Source organism: Crassostrea angulata, chromosome 3 (genome assembly GCF_025612915.1).
Source record: "Crassostrea angulata isolate pt1a10 chromosome 3, ASM2561291v2, whole genome shotgun sequence".
Lineage (NCBI taxonomy): Eukaryota > Metazoa > Mollusca > Bivalvia > Ostreida > Ostreidae > Magallana > Magallana angulata.
In genome coordinates, this window is record NC_069113.1 from 6,903,641 (window position 1) to 6,916,668 (window position 13,028).

A 13,028-nucleotide genomic window follows, 5' to 3' on the forward strand; every position below is an offset into this window, starting at 1 on the left:
TTAAGCGGTATTGCAAAATAAACGCACAATAAACCATGCATACGATTGGAACTTAATAGTCCATGTAGCACGCTTGGCTGAACCATTGATTAACTGGCACTTTCGTTTAATCCGGCTGGTGTAGAAAGAGCGAGGGAGAGAGACAGACAAAATGGGGTGGATGGAAAACTTCTTCTGTTGGATAAAGCACTGTTACTTCCAGTGGGAGGTAGCCAGTATGCTAGTGGTGATGGACCCAATAGAGAAATACATCTTCCGTATCCTTTGATCATGCTGAAACAGGTTCTTTGAAACTATGTATAGACGCGATAAGATGGGACGACGGGCGCTGATGAAGCTGACCAATTCGTTTTCACGCGGAAAAAAGGATATTTGTTGGAAAATCGCTAGTATGTTGATATTATGCTAAAAGTCCTTATTAGTATGCAAATTAATTATTACTCAAATGTTCAACGACTAAAAAGACTATTCTTTTGTTCTTTAAATTTTGTTTTTAGTAGGACAGAATTGCGAAATTCTATTTAAGTCGATTATAGCTCGTTTATCTAATTGACAATTTCTCCCCGGTTAATTCGACTTTGAAGACAGTTATTTTACTGATTCGTTGTGGGTTTATTGAGGTTAGAAAGTAAAGCTATCACAAACCATTACGGAAAGTTAGAGAGATTTTTGACGCGCCAGGTTAACAATACTGTTTGTGTAATTTATGTAGTCCGAGTTTTAATACTTTATTTACTCTTAAACCACTTCAGAGGCTCAATTCAGTCGACGATTTTGTACAATGCATTTAAAATGATTTGTCCAAAAACTGACGATAAAATCGTTTTCCGCTTAGTTCTTCTTCAGAAATATTAAAGATTTGTGTCAATATTTTTGGGATTTGTCTACAAAATTCAAGTAGAAATGTTCTTTTAAAAAATCAGTTGATTAAAGATCCAATCCAACCATTGAGCAGTAATATTTGAAAAGCGGGCAAATTCAACTAATAAATAAGTCATATGCTCGAAACAGACCGATCCATTATTAATGCTGTACTTAATCTCACTATATCGAATATTTTCGATGTTTGTGTTCGGAGAAATTAACATAAATGACACATTCCTTTGAAGGGGCATGGTCACGATTTTGGTTATAAATTGTTTTTCCGATTTTAATGTTTACAATTCTTCAGTACAGCGTTTTTTATAGGCAACCAAAATTTGAGTTGAGTTATAAGCGAATTACGGAGCTTACAATTCTTTTTTATGTAAACAAATCTTTTGTTTACATTTTGAATTTTGATGTGAAAATTCCAGTTTTAGACCTAAAATGAATATGTTAAACGTTGGGATCTGTTTATTTGTACATAGAATGAACAAGAACATAGACAAATCAGCTTGAAATAGATTTTTTTCACTGGTATAGTGTACCCACGTAAACATAAACGGGGCACGAGTCTTGTTTTCATGACAATGAATTGTGGCACTTTATCCTGCTTAAAACTCTACGACTGACTCTCAGATTTTATTTGATCATTAGAAATGCATTCCTAAAGCATTGTAAATAATAAAAACAGAAAAATAGAATTTGGTCAAAATCATTACCATGCCCCTTTAATTCGGCATGGCATTAAACGTTAATCTCTCTGTCTTTCTCTCTTTATGCTGATCAGAAGAATTGAATTGGAAAACAAATGCACAATGTATGCCACAATATGCGAAGTGTACTGTATATACTCTGTTGTGACTGAGATATATACTCTAGAAGCGACAGAAAGTGATTCAAATTCATTTGTGCATTTATTTTAAAAACAATCAAATGCTTTCTTTTGTGATTCATGCAGAATATGCTGGACTTGTGTCCAATACAGGTTGAATCAATGACTCTCATCCGCTAAACCTAAGCACCACAGAAACCGGGGATAAGTACCGGCCAAATGCGCCTTTATAGCACAGACAAGGATTTAAAACTTTATCTATTTTGTGGTATACATGGTGAAATTTGACAAACAATAACACAATACCCTTTCCTTAATTCTTGACCAGACGCATTCACTGTGTTATTACTGGCAGTGGTAATATATTCTACAGTATCCATAGTAACGGGAATCGTGCCTTACCTTTCACTTCCCTTCCAAGGGGGAAACTAATGCCAGCCTGGATCGGGGTATCCCGTGCCACAAACAGTAATATTTTACATTTTCCAGTGTTTTTGCCTGTGATAACACTACATACTAACATTGATTTAGTACTATACAATGCAATTAATTTATAATTATTTAATAGTTCAATTATAAAAATATAAGTAATTGTAAGGAATCATTTTTGAGTATTATGAGGTGATAATTTCGGTCGGGGCGTGATCAAATCTGTCATAAAGCTCTTCGGGTTTTATTGGATTTGACCACGCCCCAACCAAAATTATCAACTCATAATACTCAAAAGAATGATTCCTTTTTCCTTAAATATACGGAGACTGAATGGGATGAAATACCTTGTGTTCTCAATAAGTTCTTTCTCCGCTGTAAACCACTGCTTTTTTTTTTATCTCAGGCGACGACAGATTTTGGAAATCACCGCAATCCAGGACATTATTTTAATGCCAGAAAGGTTTTATGTGAGACATTTATTGTAAAAAAAAGACTTACAGTTGGTTTGATTTTACTTTCATGTCAATACATGTTCTAGTACTCCCCAAAAAGGAAAAAGTTATAAAAATAGCGTACCCTCAAAAATGGAAGTACATCGTCTTCTTGTGAGTTATCATGAAGAAATAGGAAACTACACTTGTGTAATTATCACATGTGAAGAATATTCTCGTAGTTACTGCATGTAGATCAGGATAAGAAATCTTTGCCTTTCTCTCTTCAGCTAGTCCCTTTTCTAGCGTTACAGTGTAATTAACTTACTGCTGACATGTACATGTACTTGTTTGATTTGTATTTTTTTTAAAATAAAATAAAATGGTTGTTATCATTATAAAAGCTTATGCTCTTTTATCACGATATAACCTAGTATGTAAATTAAGATGCTACCAGATAAACATCAATAATCCAACGACTGCCGTACTTCTGAGTGTGTGCTCTTTGGTCCCCTAAACCTGCGAGTATTCCTTTTGTTGATATCAGATGGCTTTTGGTCCTTCACTTTTGGTTGTATTTTAGCTCGAAGTCGTTTGGTAATAACACATATACATATCCAGAGCAGGATACACCCTAGAAGAGTTCCCACCAAAAAGAGCAACAGGGGTGGGTACAGCGGACTCTGAAATTTAACAAGCTGCTTTAAGGAGGCAGGGCAGCCTTGGCCATTCTAACTCAATAAAAAGTATTAGTTTTGTATTGTAACTAATGCACAAATGATTTTGAAGTTAAACTATGTAGTTGTTTTGAGACATATTATCGGCTAACTTACCTCCTGATTGTAGAGTTAAAACTAAACAAAAATCTATTCATCTTTCCTACGTTCGATAAGAAATTTGTGTCTGCTTTTTATAGAACAGTGTACTATACATGTAATTTACCTTCAGTGTTCCGATGAGGTCATTGTGAACAATATAGGAACCTATAAAAACATCAAAGGAGAAGTTTATTAGAGGAGATCCAGTTTTTTTTTCCCTTTGCAATCATACATGTGTACATTTAAATGTTAAAAATCAAAGGTTTCTATAAACATATCTTTAACAATTGTTACAGATGAATTTTGAAATCTTAGATTTTAAACTTTTTATGTAACACATGTATTATGGCAGTTGTTAAATTTTTAATGTTGTTGTTGTATGATGATAATTGTATGTTAAATAAGTAAAGGTCGGAGCGCTTACTTTTTTTAACCTCGAAATTCATGTGTAACAGTTTTCATTTTTTTTTCTAAACCGATACTTGCCACAGTCTGGCCCAACGAAGTTATTTTGACACTTGCAATTGAGCTCTCCCCGAAAGGAACTACATTTGCCTCCATTTTTGCAAGGAAAAGATGAACAGGGTTGTTCTTCAAATTGACAAAAGTCTCCAAAAAATCCTGTCATAAATAAATCATGATTACTAGGTGACAATGTTAGTCTTAGAGTAAATTTTCAGCTCGTTTTCTATCGATCTCTGAGTATTGAACTCAGTACTGATTATAGTACTGAGAATAGTACTCGAAGAAATCCTTGGATTGTCGTTAAAATCAACAAGTTTAAACAATCTCTACGGAACAAATTTGACAAATATCAACACTTTGTAAATAGGTTATGGTAAATTGTCCCAGTGAGAGTTATCTTTCCTATCGGAGGACAGTGTACCATAAACATACCTTTGGTACAACGACAGGATGCAGTGTTGGGCGTGGAGAAACATGTACTGTTGTTTAGACACGGATTCTCGCCACACAATATTTCGGCATTTAAATTTAAAATCAAAATCAAGAAAATAATGTGTTAGGCATAGTGACCAACACCGTACCATGACTGTATAGAATCAATCATCGTCAAAGACAATTGACAGGAACTACTTACTCTCCTGACAGTTTATGCCTTTAAATCCTGGCGGGCAGATACAGGCATACTTCATATAAAGGTTCAAGCAAGTCGCGGAGCCATGGCACGGATTGGAAACACATTCATCCGAATCTGCAAAATATTAAAATGCTAGTATACACTTCGATTATGATATTTTAATTCAATATACATGTAAATCAAATATGAAAAAACACATATAAGTCATTGCATACTTGTGCTGTCGTATCATATGATGGAATAGATGTTAAGAGTGTCCTTACCGGCGATGAGACCCAGAATACAGTGCTTTCTACTTGTAACACTACAACAGAACAAATCTTCTGTTATATTGTAGCAACCATTCACTGCATTGAGTACATGTAAATCGGATTCATCGTAACATACCCTTCATTATCTTTGCCCCAGACACAAAGGTAGTTCTCTCCTAGCTGTTGGGGAATCGGTCGCCATTTTGAGTATAATTCTATATGATGCTGACCTCTTGAGTTATTCCGTAAAATTGTTGTGTTGATATGTTGAGAAAAACTTTGTACAAATGTGGCGTTTGATCTTAAAGGGACAAAGAAATTCAAGTTACTAGTATACTAGTGACAAAGACTATTGAGCAATAAAGAAAACGAAAAGGGGGAATAATACTTCAATGTCTTAATGAAATGCGTTAATCTTATATTTATATTATAAAATTACACATACCTTGTGGACGAAATGTACACCGGAAAAATAAAATCAACATGGTTGTGGAAATCCATAAAGCTATAGGATGCAACACTGTTGTCTGGAAAGTTGCTGGTGTCATAAGTTGTTGAGGGTCTGCATTGCGACGAAGAGGAGACAATATCTATATAAAACTAAACAGTAGATCGTATAGAAACGAATAGGTCATAGATAAAACAAATTATCTAAATTCTCAATTATAAAGACCGCGCTGATTGGTTTACCTGGATAGGGATGCTGCTGATTGGTTGATTAGGGAGTAGGACTGTGGAGGCGAGTTTGATTGGATATCTTGGAAAGTCTTCGACCGTGATTGACACCAGATATCTTTTCCCTGCGGCGTATCCCGTTTTGTTTGTAACATTCAGGTATATGTTGCAAAAGTTCTACATAAAAACCCAGCAATGTCTTATTTACAATAAAACAAACCTTTTCATAAAATTTGAAAAAATAACTAAAAAAATAAAACTAGCTCTTATTGACTGATTGGTGATTTAACCTCATCAAGGTAGGCCTCCGGTAGCTGGTTACAGTTTTGTCCACATTCGGCAGGCTCTGGCCAACGACATTTGATTACGTCACCATCAGGATCCACAACCGGAAGTGAAACATTAGAAACGCAACCAAACGGCAATCTGAAACAACAGTAAAAACCCAATATTCATACGGTGGATTTTGTACAAAATTGATTATAGAGGAATTATTTAATCTACTTTTACCCTGTGTAAAGAGGCAGAGCGGCTATGGGACTGGCGTTGATGCTCTGTGTGTCGTTTCGAACACGTGTGTCTATAGTAGTGGTAAGTGTGACCCTGCCGCCATTGGTCAGGATAGCAGGAATGGTTACTCTAGAAATATACGTATATATTAATGATACAATTGATAACATTCTGTCATTTTTGTGTAAACAACTCAGAATATACTTACGACATGGTGAATCTCATATCCACCATTCTTTGTTCAAACCTATTTTCTCCCTGTTCCCAGCTTGGACTTTCTCCCAAAGCAGTTACGATATAGTTAAGGTTACTTCCTGTAACATTGTTTGAGCATCCTTTTAGGCACGTCCAATATGTCTCGTTAAAAGGCTGTCTGGAGGTCGTGCCCTTCCCAATGTCTCTTTCTGAACAACCAAGTCCGCACGGCCCAGTACCCAATTCGTAGGTCATACGATAAGTGTAACGAATCTGTGTGTAAAAATAATTCTTAACAATAGAAATGATCTATAATGTCAGAAAAATATGTATGGATTAATATTCGATTTTAATTTCGAGTTTAATTTTTTTGGGGGGTGGGTGGGTGGGTGGGTTAATATACCTTTAATATTAAAGGTAACAGTCGTTATTTAATTTAAGCTATAAAACTAATGTATTTACTCCGGTACCACCAAGTGCCACAGTCGATAGTCATGTTAGGTCTGCTTACCCATTAGTTAAAGAGAACATGTCATTGGGGACCCCGGGAAGGCCGGTGGGAAGTGTGTCAACCTCCAGCAGTAGTTGGGGGCGGTCGGGGCAGAACATCCCAACTGAGGCCAAAAGCCCAGGGTCAATGGTAGTTTAGAGTGGGGGTTGTTTTATGCCAAATTCAGAACTTTGGCAAGGTACTATGGGTGGACAGATGACGACAGTTTGTTGGCCCTAAGTGTATCGGTTGATGGCGTCTATATACTAATAATGTAAAATGATTTGAGAAATGGAATAAAGAACAATTATTAATAGCTTAGCATTTGAAAAGAAACCTGTTTTTAAGCCAGTAAGGAGGGGCGTGGCAATTAAGAGAATGAAGAAAACTGAGCAACTTAAATTAAAAAAAACATTCCTTTCAACTGTCACGCTACATGCGAGAGATTTTCATATTTTGTCCAAATGTTTGAAATCTTGAAGATTAATTGTGCTAATGTTTGAGGTTGGTGGCACTTGATACCAGAACCAAGTTTGAACATACATTCCACTCGACAAGAAGAAGGTTTATCTCATTACGGCACGAGCCCTCTATGGACAAGCTTTCTGATTCTCTCTCTCTCAATTATTTCTCAACAAAACGATGTTATTCGTTTTTCATATACAACGATAAATTCAGACTCGGTTCCATACAACCCAGCAGGCAACTCTTCACTGGGTTTAATGATCTTATAAACACGTTATTGCTTATCTTTAAATATGAAAACTATCCTTAGATCTACAAACCAAAATGCATTTATAAACTTGTCAAACAGTCATATACTCTTTCATAAGGTCTTTAACATAGAATTAACGTTTTGAAAATATGGATTACTAAATTATAAGTTCTTTACAAATCGGTCATTTAAAAATTAGATGTGAGATTTTGGTCTTATAAGGTAGAAGAGTAAAATGACCATAAATATCATATTTCATAACCATTTCTGTTATTCCGATTTTTAAAAAGTATCTCTTGGCGTATGAAGGTGAATTCTTTAAAATCATAAAAATAAGTAAAGAGTGTATTACATGTATTTATTATCTTAGAAGCGATATAGATAAATTCATTACCTGTTTAATATGTAAGTACTGAACTCTGGGTTTTTGTTATATCTTTTATCGTATCATTACAAGAACAATATCTACACTGTGCGTAAGTCGTCCCGTCCCTATTGTGATACACATTTTACAAATCAAGAGTATGGGAAAATGCATTCATACATGCATGTCACATGTTATATTATATACATTGTATTAACGTTACTCACTTTCTCTTGGTGTATATGGAAACAGATTAGTACTTGTTCATATTATCATGCAGTTAACCTTTTTTTCTTTTGAATATCAAAGGCAGGATTTAAAAAAAAAATGTTATACATTTCTTTTCTCGATACTGTATTGTTTTTCAGAACACACATTAAAATTCTGACTTTTAGGATGCGGGTTTTATCTAACACAAAGAAATTTTAAAAAATCAGCAAAGGTTCCCTTGCAAGCAGATTCTTTACATGAAGTCATAAACTACATTTCCCCACCTTGTTCCTATTTTCTCTCCAGCTAATGGTTCCTCCGAGAAATACAGACGATGACATCCCAAAGAGCGCAAGGATAAAACTGAACGTTACCACCACATTGCTTCCCTTCATTGCCATGCCTGTCCAATCTTTTAAACGAATTTAAGTGACATTAATTAATAAATAGATAAATAAACTGAACGTCGATATCAAAACGTCAATCAAATTATAAGTACATTATGTTCTGGCTGCTTGGAGAAAATACAACTGAAAAGTCTAGTTCCTTATTCTGCCGAGCTCACGTGGTTAAACATGAGCAAATGACCTTGTTGACCTCAAGAATCTAGTTCGATATCCGCCATCCTACCATCCTATGAGACACGAATCAAGAGTGTCCATCGACAAAATCAGAAGTTTTGAAAATGTAGATGTCATAGGCGTCGGAACCGGGGGGCTAGGGGGGGGGGGGGCTTAGCCCCCCCCCCCCTTTTTTTGCAAAGTTATACATAACCATTAGAAACATAGCATGATAGAGGGTTCAGCCCCCCCACTTTTTTTCGCAGGAAAGATTATCGTTCCTAATTTACCTTGAAAGAATGAGAAGTTAGATTCAGAAGGATACTAGTTCCCCACCCCCCCCCCCACCCCCCACGGAATAGGAATTTCATGATTTTGGAAAAAAAAATTTGGGTAAGTAATTGTTTTTTTTGGAAGTATAGGCATACTCCCCCCCCCCCCCCCCCACCCCCCAAACGGATAAGGATTTTCATGATTTTGGGAATTACTTTTTTCTCAATATTTCTGAGGATTAGTCTAGCCCCCCCCCCCCCCCCCCACTTCCAATTTGCTTCCGACGCCTATGGATGTATAAACTCAAAGTTAAGTTTGGATCCTACTTTGTGTTTTTATATAAAAAAAATTCTTCATAACACGCCCTGCTGTCATTTTGTTGTGGCACATCCTATTTTTATTTTTTGTATTATTCATTACAGCAATTCGAATTTGGTAAATATTTAGCGATAGATTATTCTGTATACACTGTAAATATATTTACTTTTTTTCTTAAACAAAACGAATAACCATTAATTTACTGCTTTTTATTCTTTAATTGTCATTTTGATTGGAATAAAGGGGCAAAATATACATGTAGTGCATAGTCTTACATGTAAGTAGTTTACGACTGAACATGGTCACCGATTTGAAGTACCATTATGATATAATTTAATTCAGAGGTTACTCGAGCCTACCCAGAGGATTTGAGGGGATTTCTGGACACAGATAAATGCCTAGCTCATCCGTCGTCTCTACGATTTTGAGGTCTGCTGAGCGAAGAGTCTGCGGAAGTAAATGGTCGTTCCTTTTATGATTGAGTAAAACAAATCGTCACGGGAAATCTCTTGGAACATTACATTACAATTACCACCCATGTTATCCGCCAAAACGTTAATGAATATGCATTTTATTTTTTGGTCAGATTTTTTTTTATTTACTTCAAACGCGTTTTACGAGTTCCCGCTAAAAATAGTTTTGTTCAGTGGCAGTAGCCGACTTAGTTTTGAGATTCTTAAAATCTTTAATACGTGATAATAAAGAGATGATTAGTATCTAAATCATTTATAAACAATGGGTTATCATTTTTCCATTACATATATTTATATGCATTGGTCAATATGGAATTTGATTTTTAAAAAGTTAACTTATGGTTAGCATATACATGTAGGCATATTTACGTGCAACAGAAGAATTTGGTCAATTTATGACAAGGCCGTTAAAATAAATTGCTTTAAAAGTTGTTAGATGTTAAATGCCGGAGTTCGGACCATCGATTAACTGCCAACCTGCAGATCGAAGGCCATCCTTAAGTGTTTTTGGTCTGTTTAAAACAAGATCTTATAAGATTTCAAAGAAGTCAGAAAGATTATGAAATATTACATACTAAGTATGAGGGGTCGACAAAAGTGAAGGTTGTTCTGTGTATGGTTCTGCGTCTAAAAAGTCCAGGATTATCAGAACGCAGTAAAAAATTATTAAAGTAACATTGTAACGAAAATTTACAAAATACATATGTATCTGATAATATCAATACATAGGGTCATTGGAAATATGTATTCATCTATTGGTTCATCTTTTACTAAGATAATCAGTACTTGAAGATTTTAAGACTGTGAGGTCACACTTGAGGACGGGCGCACTTTGCCAGGGGTGTTTGTGGAGTGTCTTCCTCTACCAGAGCTACACTTTGGGTGATAACTGTGTTTTCTCTCACTTCTTGACCCTTGCTGAGTTTGTTTGATTGCTGGTCATTGACGAGGGGTGACAGAAAAACAGAAGATTAACCTTACAGAGTTCGTCTCTCTCTCTCTCTCTCTCTCTCTCTCTCTCTCTCTCTCTCTCTCTCTCTCTCTCTCTCTCTCTCTCTGAAGATTATAAGAGGATGTATGTTCACAGAAATATCATATTCCATATCAATAAAACATGAAAGAGTACGATATATTTCTGTATAGTTTTGTAAGCAGTCGATACATATGATATAAAATATTCGTTGTCAAAATGTCAACATGAAAACTTTAGGGCTGTCGCAAAAAATATTTCTGTTCATGTGCATGCAATTAGTTTGCGGAAGTTTTCTATTTTTTTTTCTATGTTGTATACTATAGATTTGGAGGATTTATCGATTTTACTCCTTGTATAATATCACACTTTACCATTAAAAAACCCGGAAGCAAAACAAACTGAATAGTGGGGGGGGGGGGGGGGGGCTAGACATAAGAAATTCTTGATAAGCAAAGAAAAAAGGGAGGGAGCTTCGTTATGGTTATTTACAATTTAAAAAAAATATATATCAGACCCCTTTGAATCGCTTGCGAATCGTCCGTCATGGTTTCAATCTAGATACCACTACTGATTGGCGCATGTATCGATACTAGTACTGATTAACAAATATTAATAAACGAAAAACAAATGTTAAAAAAAGAGAAACAACCCACTTCCTTCCCCAATTTTCATATTCTAAATCCTAACAATCTAATAGCAGTTTCAAAGTCTGTATCAAAATTAGAGGGCCACTACTTTGAAAAAAAAAATCATTTTTCCAGATCATATGTATTAATAATTAAGGTGGAATAACACATCGTCACAAAATGGCTGACCTCTGATCGAAATGACATTTCGTTATATTAAAAGGATTTTATCGACGGCAACATGTACCTTCCTTCATAGCCGGGTGGATAGAGTGTTGGGCTTGTGATCCGTACATTCCAATTTCGAATCCTTTGGGGGATTTTGCTGTTACTTACTGGATTGAAATTTTTAGATATTCATTTTTTTTATCCCCAAACTGCAAATTTTTCGCTTATTTGACATCTGTACAGTTTATTTATCATAATATCTTTCATAATCAAATAATTTACTGTTAATTGGAGTGACTTTTTCCAGGTGTGTTATTCCACCTTAATTTTCAAGTAATAATGGTCGGCTTCCCCCCAGTGGCGTGGTTACCTTTTAATTTACTGTATTCAAAAAAGGTAAGGGGTCTGGGGCCGCCTTGAGGCCCCCAGTAGGTCCAGGGCAGAGCCCTGGTGGGGGCCCAGGGGGCGAAGCCCCCGGAAGCTCCTGGATTTTATGTTATTTGAATGACAAAACAGTCTTAAAAATATGACATATTTTAAGTATTATGAATCCAATAAATATGAACAAAAGTTGCTGAATTCCGAGACAAACATTATTTACCTGGTACTCTTCGAATATTTTCTTTAAAATTTCAAGACCCCCGATGCTCTTACAATTTCACATACTGTATGTGTAAGGGAAATGTTGAATTTTAAAAGAATGTGCAATTATATATGAAACACTGATACCCCAGAGGAAACCAACTGCATGTGACTAAAGATAATAGGCGTTTTGAAACAGGTCTATTATTCAAACCGTAAAATACTTACCTAAATGACAAATTTTTGATCAAGTTTATCCATAGACATATAACGATATGTCTATGGTTTATCACAATGTAATGTGACTTTGTCAAAATTTTAATCACCCGATCGCCGACTTTAAATTACATGTAAGTATTAATCCTTAGTGCAGCATGAAGGACTGATGTCACTTTCTTTTGTGGTGACCGTGTCGTGATCGTCTTTGCCTTCATTGTGTAACTGTTGTGCTTTTAAAAACGATTTTAAATTGCTTTGTACTGACATACTTTTTACATTTAGATTTTTTACGTAGTAAACTCAAAACCGGATGCATAAAAAGCATGAATAAATGTTAATTATGGAATGACGATATTTTTCGGAATCGTAGTAATTGCGTGGTTACGATGAGAACTGAATTATGCAGATTATAAATCAGTGGAGTCTCAATACGATTTGTTTACGTGCAAAAAATAGGAAACTCAAATCATAAGACCTATGCTTTGCAAAATTTTGTGTATTCATTTGCGTTTTTGCGTAAAGGGCGCTAACGTTGCGCCACTGCCCCCCCCCCCCCCCCCCCCCCAAAAGGTGATGCAAAAGTGAAAGTCCCATTCTGGAAATAAAACCCTGATCATTAGCCAATATAGTAGATAAAGTCATTAATTAAGTGAGTACTTTCATTGATTCTTTTGCTAACACTAGTAACAGCTTTAAAAAAATATTGATCGGGGAAAGGATGAATAGGCTTAGTGCATTCCGGAACATTCTGGTCCGACCGAATCTATATTACAGATTGTGGTTGTCGCAAAATATTAATTTCTTATAAATATCTTGTCGCTAAATATTGGATCATATTTATTGTTTAGCTTGCTTTGTTGTTTCAACTCAACGATTGATAACTTAAAATATAAAGAGAATTATTATTTTAGAAAAAAAATTAACCCGATTGATTTTTATTACAACCAGAA

The 13,028-nt window shown here is 35.4% G+C and overlaps 1 protein-coding gene and 1 long non-coding RNA gene across 2 annotated transcripts; one reads left to right on the top strand and one right to left on the bottom strand.

The window, feature by feature from the left end:
* On the top strand, positions 1 to 2,862 carry LOC128176657 (uncharacterized). The gene is made up of 3 exons (XR_008242798.1): positions 1 to 257; positions 2,025 to 2,164; positions 2,532 to 2,862. It is a non-coding gene; the product is annotated as an uncharacterized LOC128176657 (long non-coding RNA).
* A 152-nt stretch (positions 2,863 to 3,014) lies between these two features.
* LOC128176651 (uncharacterized) lies at positions 3,015 to 8,409 on the bottom strand. Its single transcript, XM_052843135.1, has 13 exons — positions 8,171 to 8,409; positions 6,121 to 6,380; positions 5,913 to 6,041; positions 5,693 to 5,828; positions 5,418 to 5,579; positions 5,173 to 5,327; positions 4,864 to 5,028; positions 4,740 to 4,780; positions 4,477 to 4,590; positions 4,275 to 4,358; positions 3,864 to 3,998; positions 3,502 to 3,542; positions 3,015 to 3,242 (listed from the first exon to the last, which is right to left on the bottom strand). Exons 1-13 carry the CDS (start codon positions 8,285 to 8,287, stop codon positions 3,024 to 3,026), a joined length of 1,758 nt encoding a protein of 585 aa, XP_052699095.1. The 5' UTR covers positions 8,288 to 8,409; the 3' UTR covers positions 3,015 to 3,023.
* Positions 8,410 to 13,028: the final 4,619 nt, after the last annotated feature.

Excerpts from the sequence above, each read along its gene's own strand:
- LOC128176651 (XM_052843135.1), bottom strand. The coding sequence starts at position 8,287 with ATGGCAATGAAGGGAAGCAATGTGGTGGTAACGTTCAGTTTTATCCTT. Across the intron at positions 6,381-8,170 it reads GGAGAGAAAATAGGAACAAG|ATTCGTTACACTTATCGTAT; the intron begins GTGGGGAAATGT and ends TTTTACACACAG. Across the intron at positions 4,359-4,476 it reads AGGCATAAACTGTCAGGAGA|AAATATTGTGTGGCGAGAAT; the intron begins GTAAGTAGTTCC and ends ATTTAAATGCCG.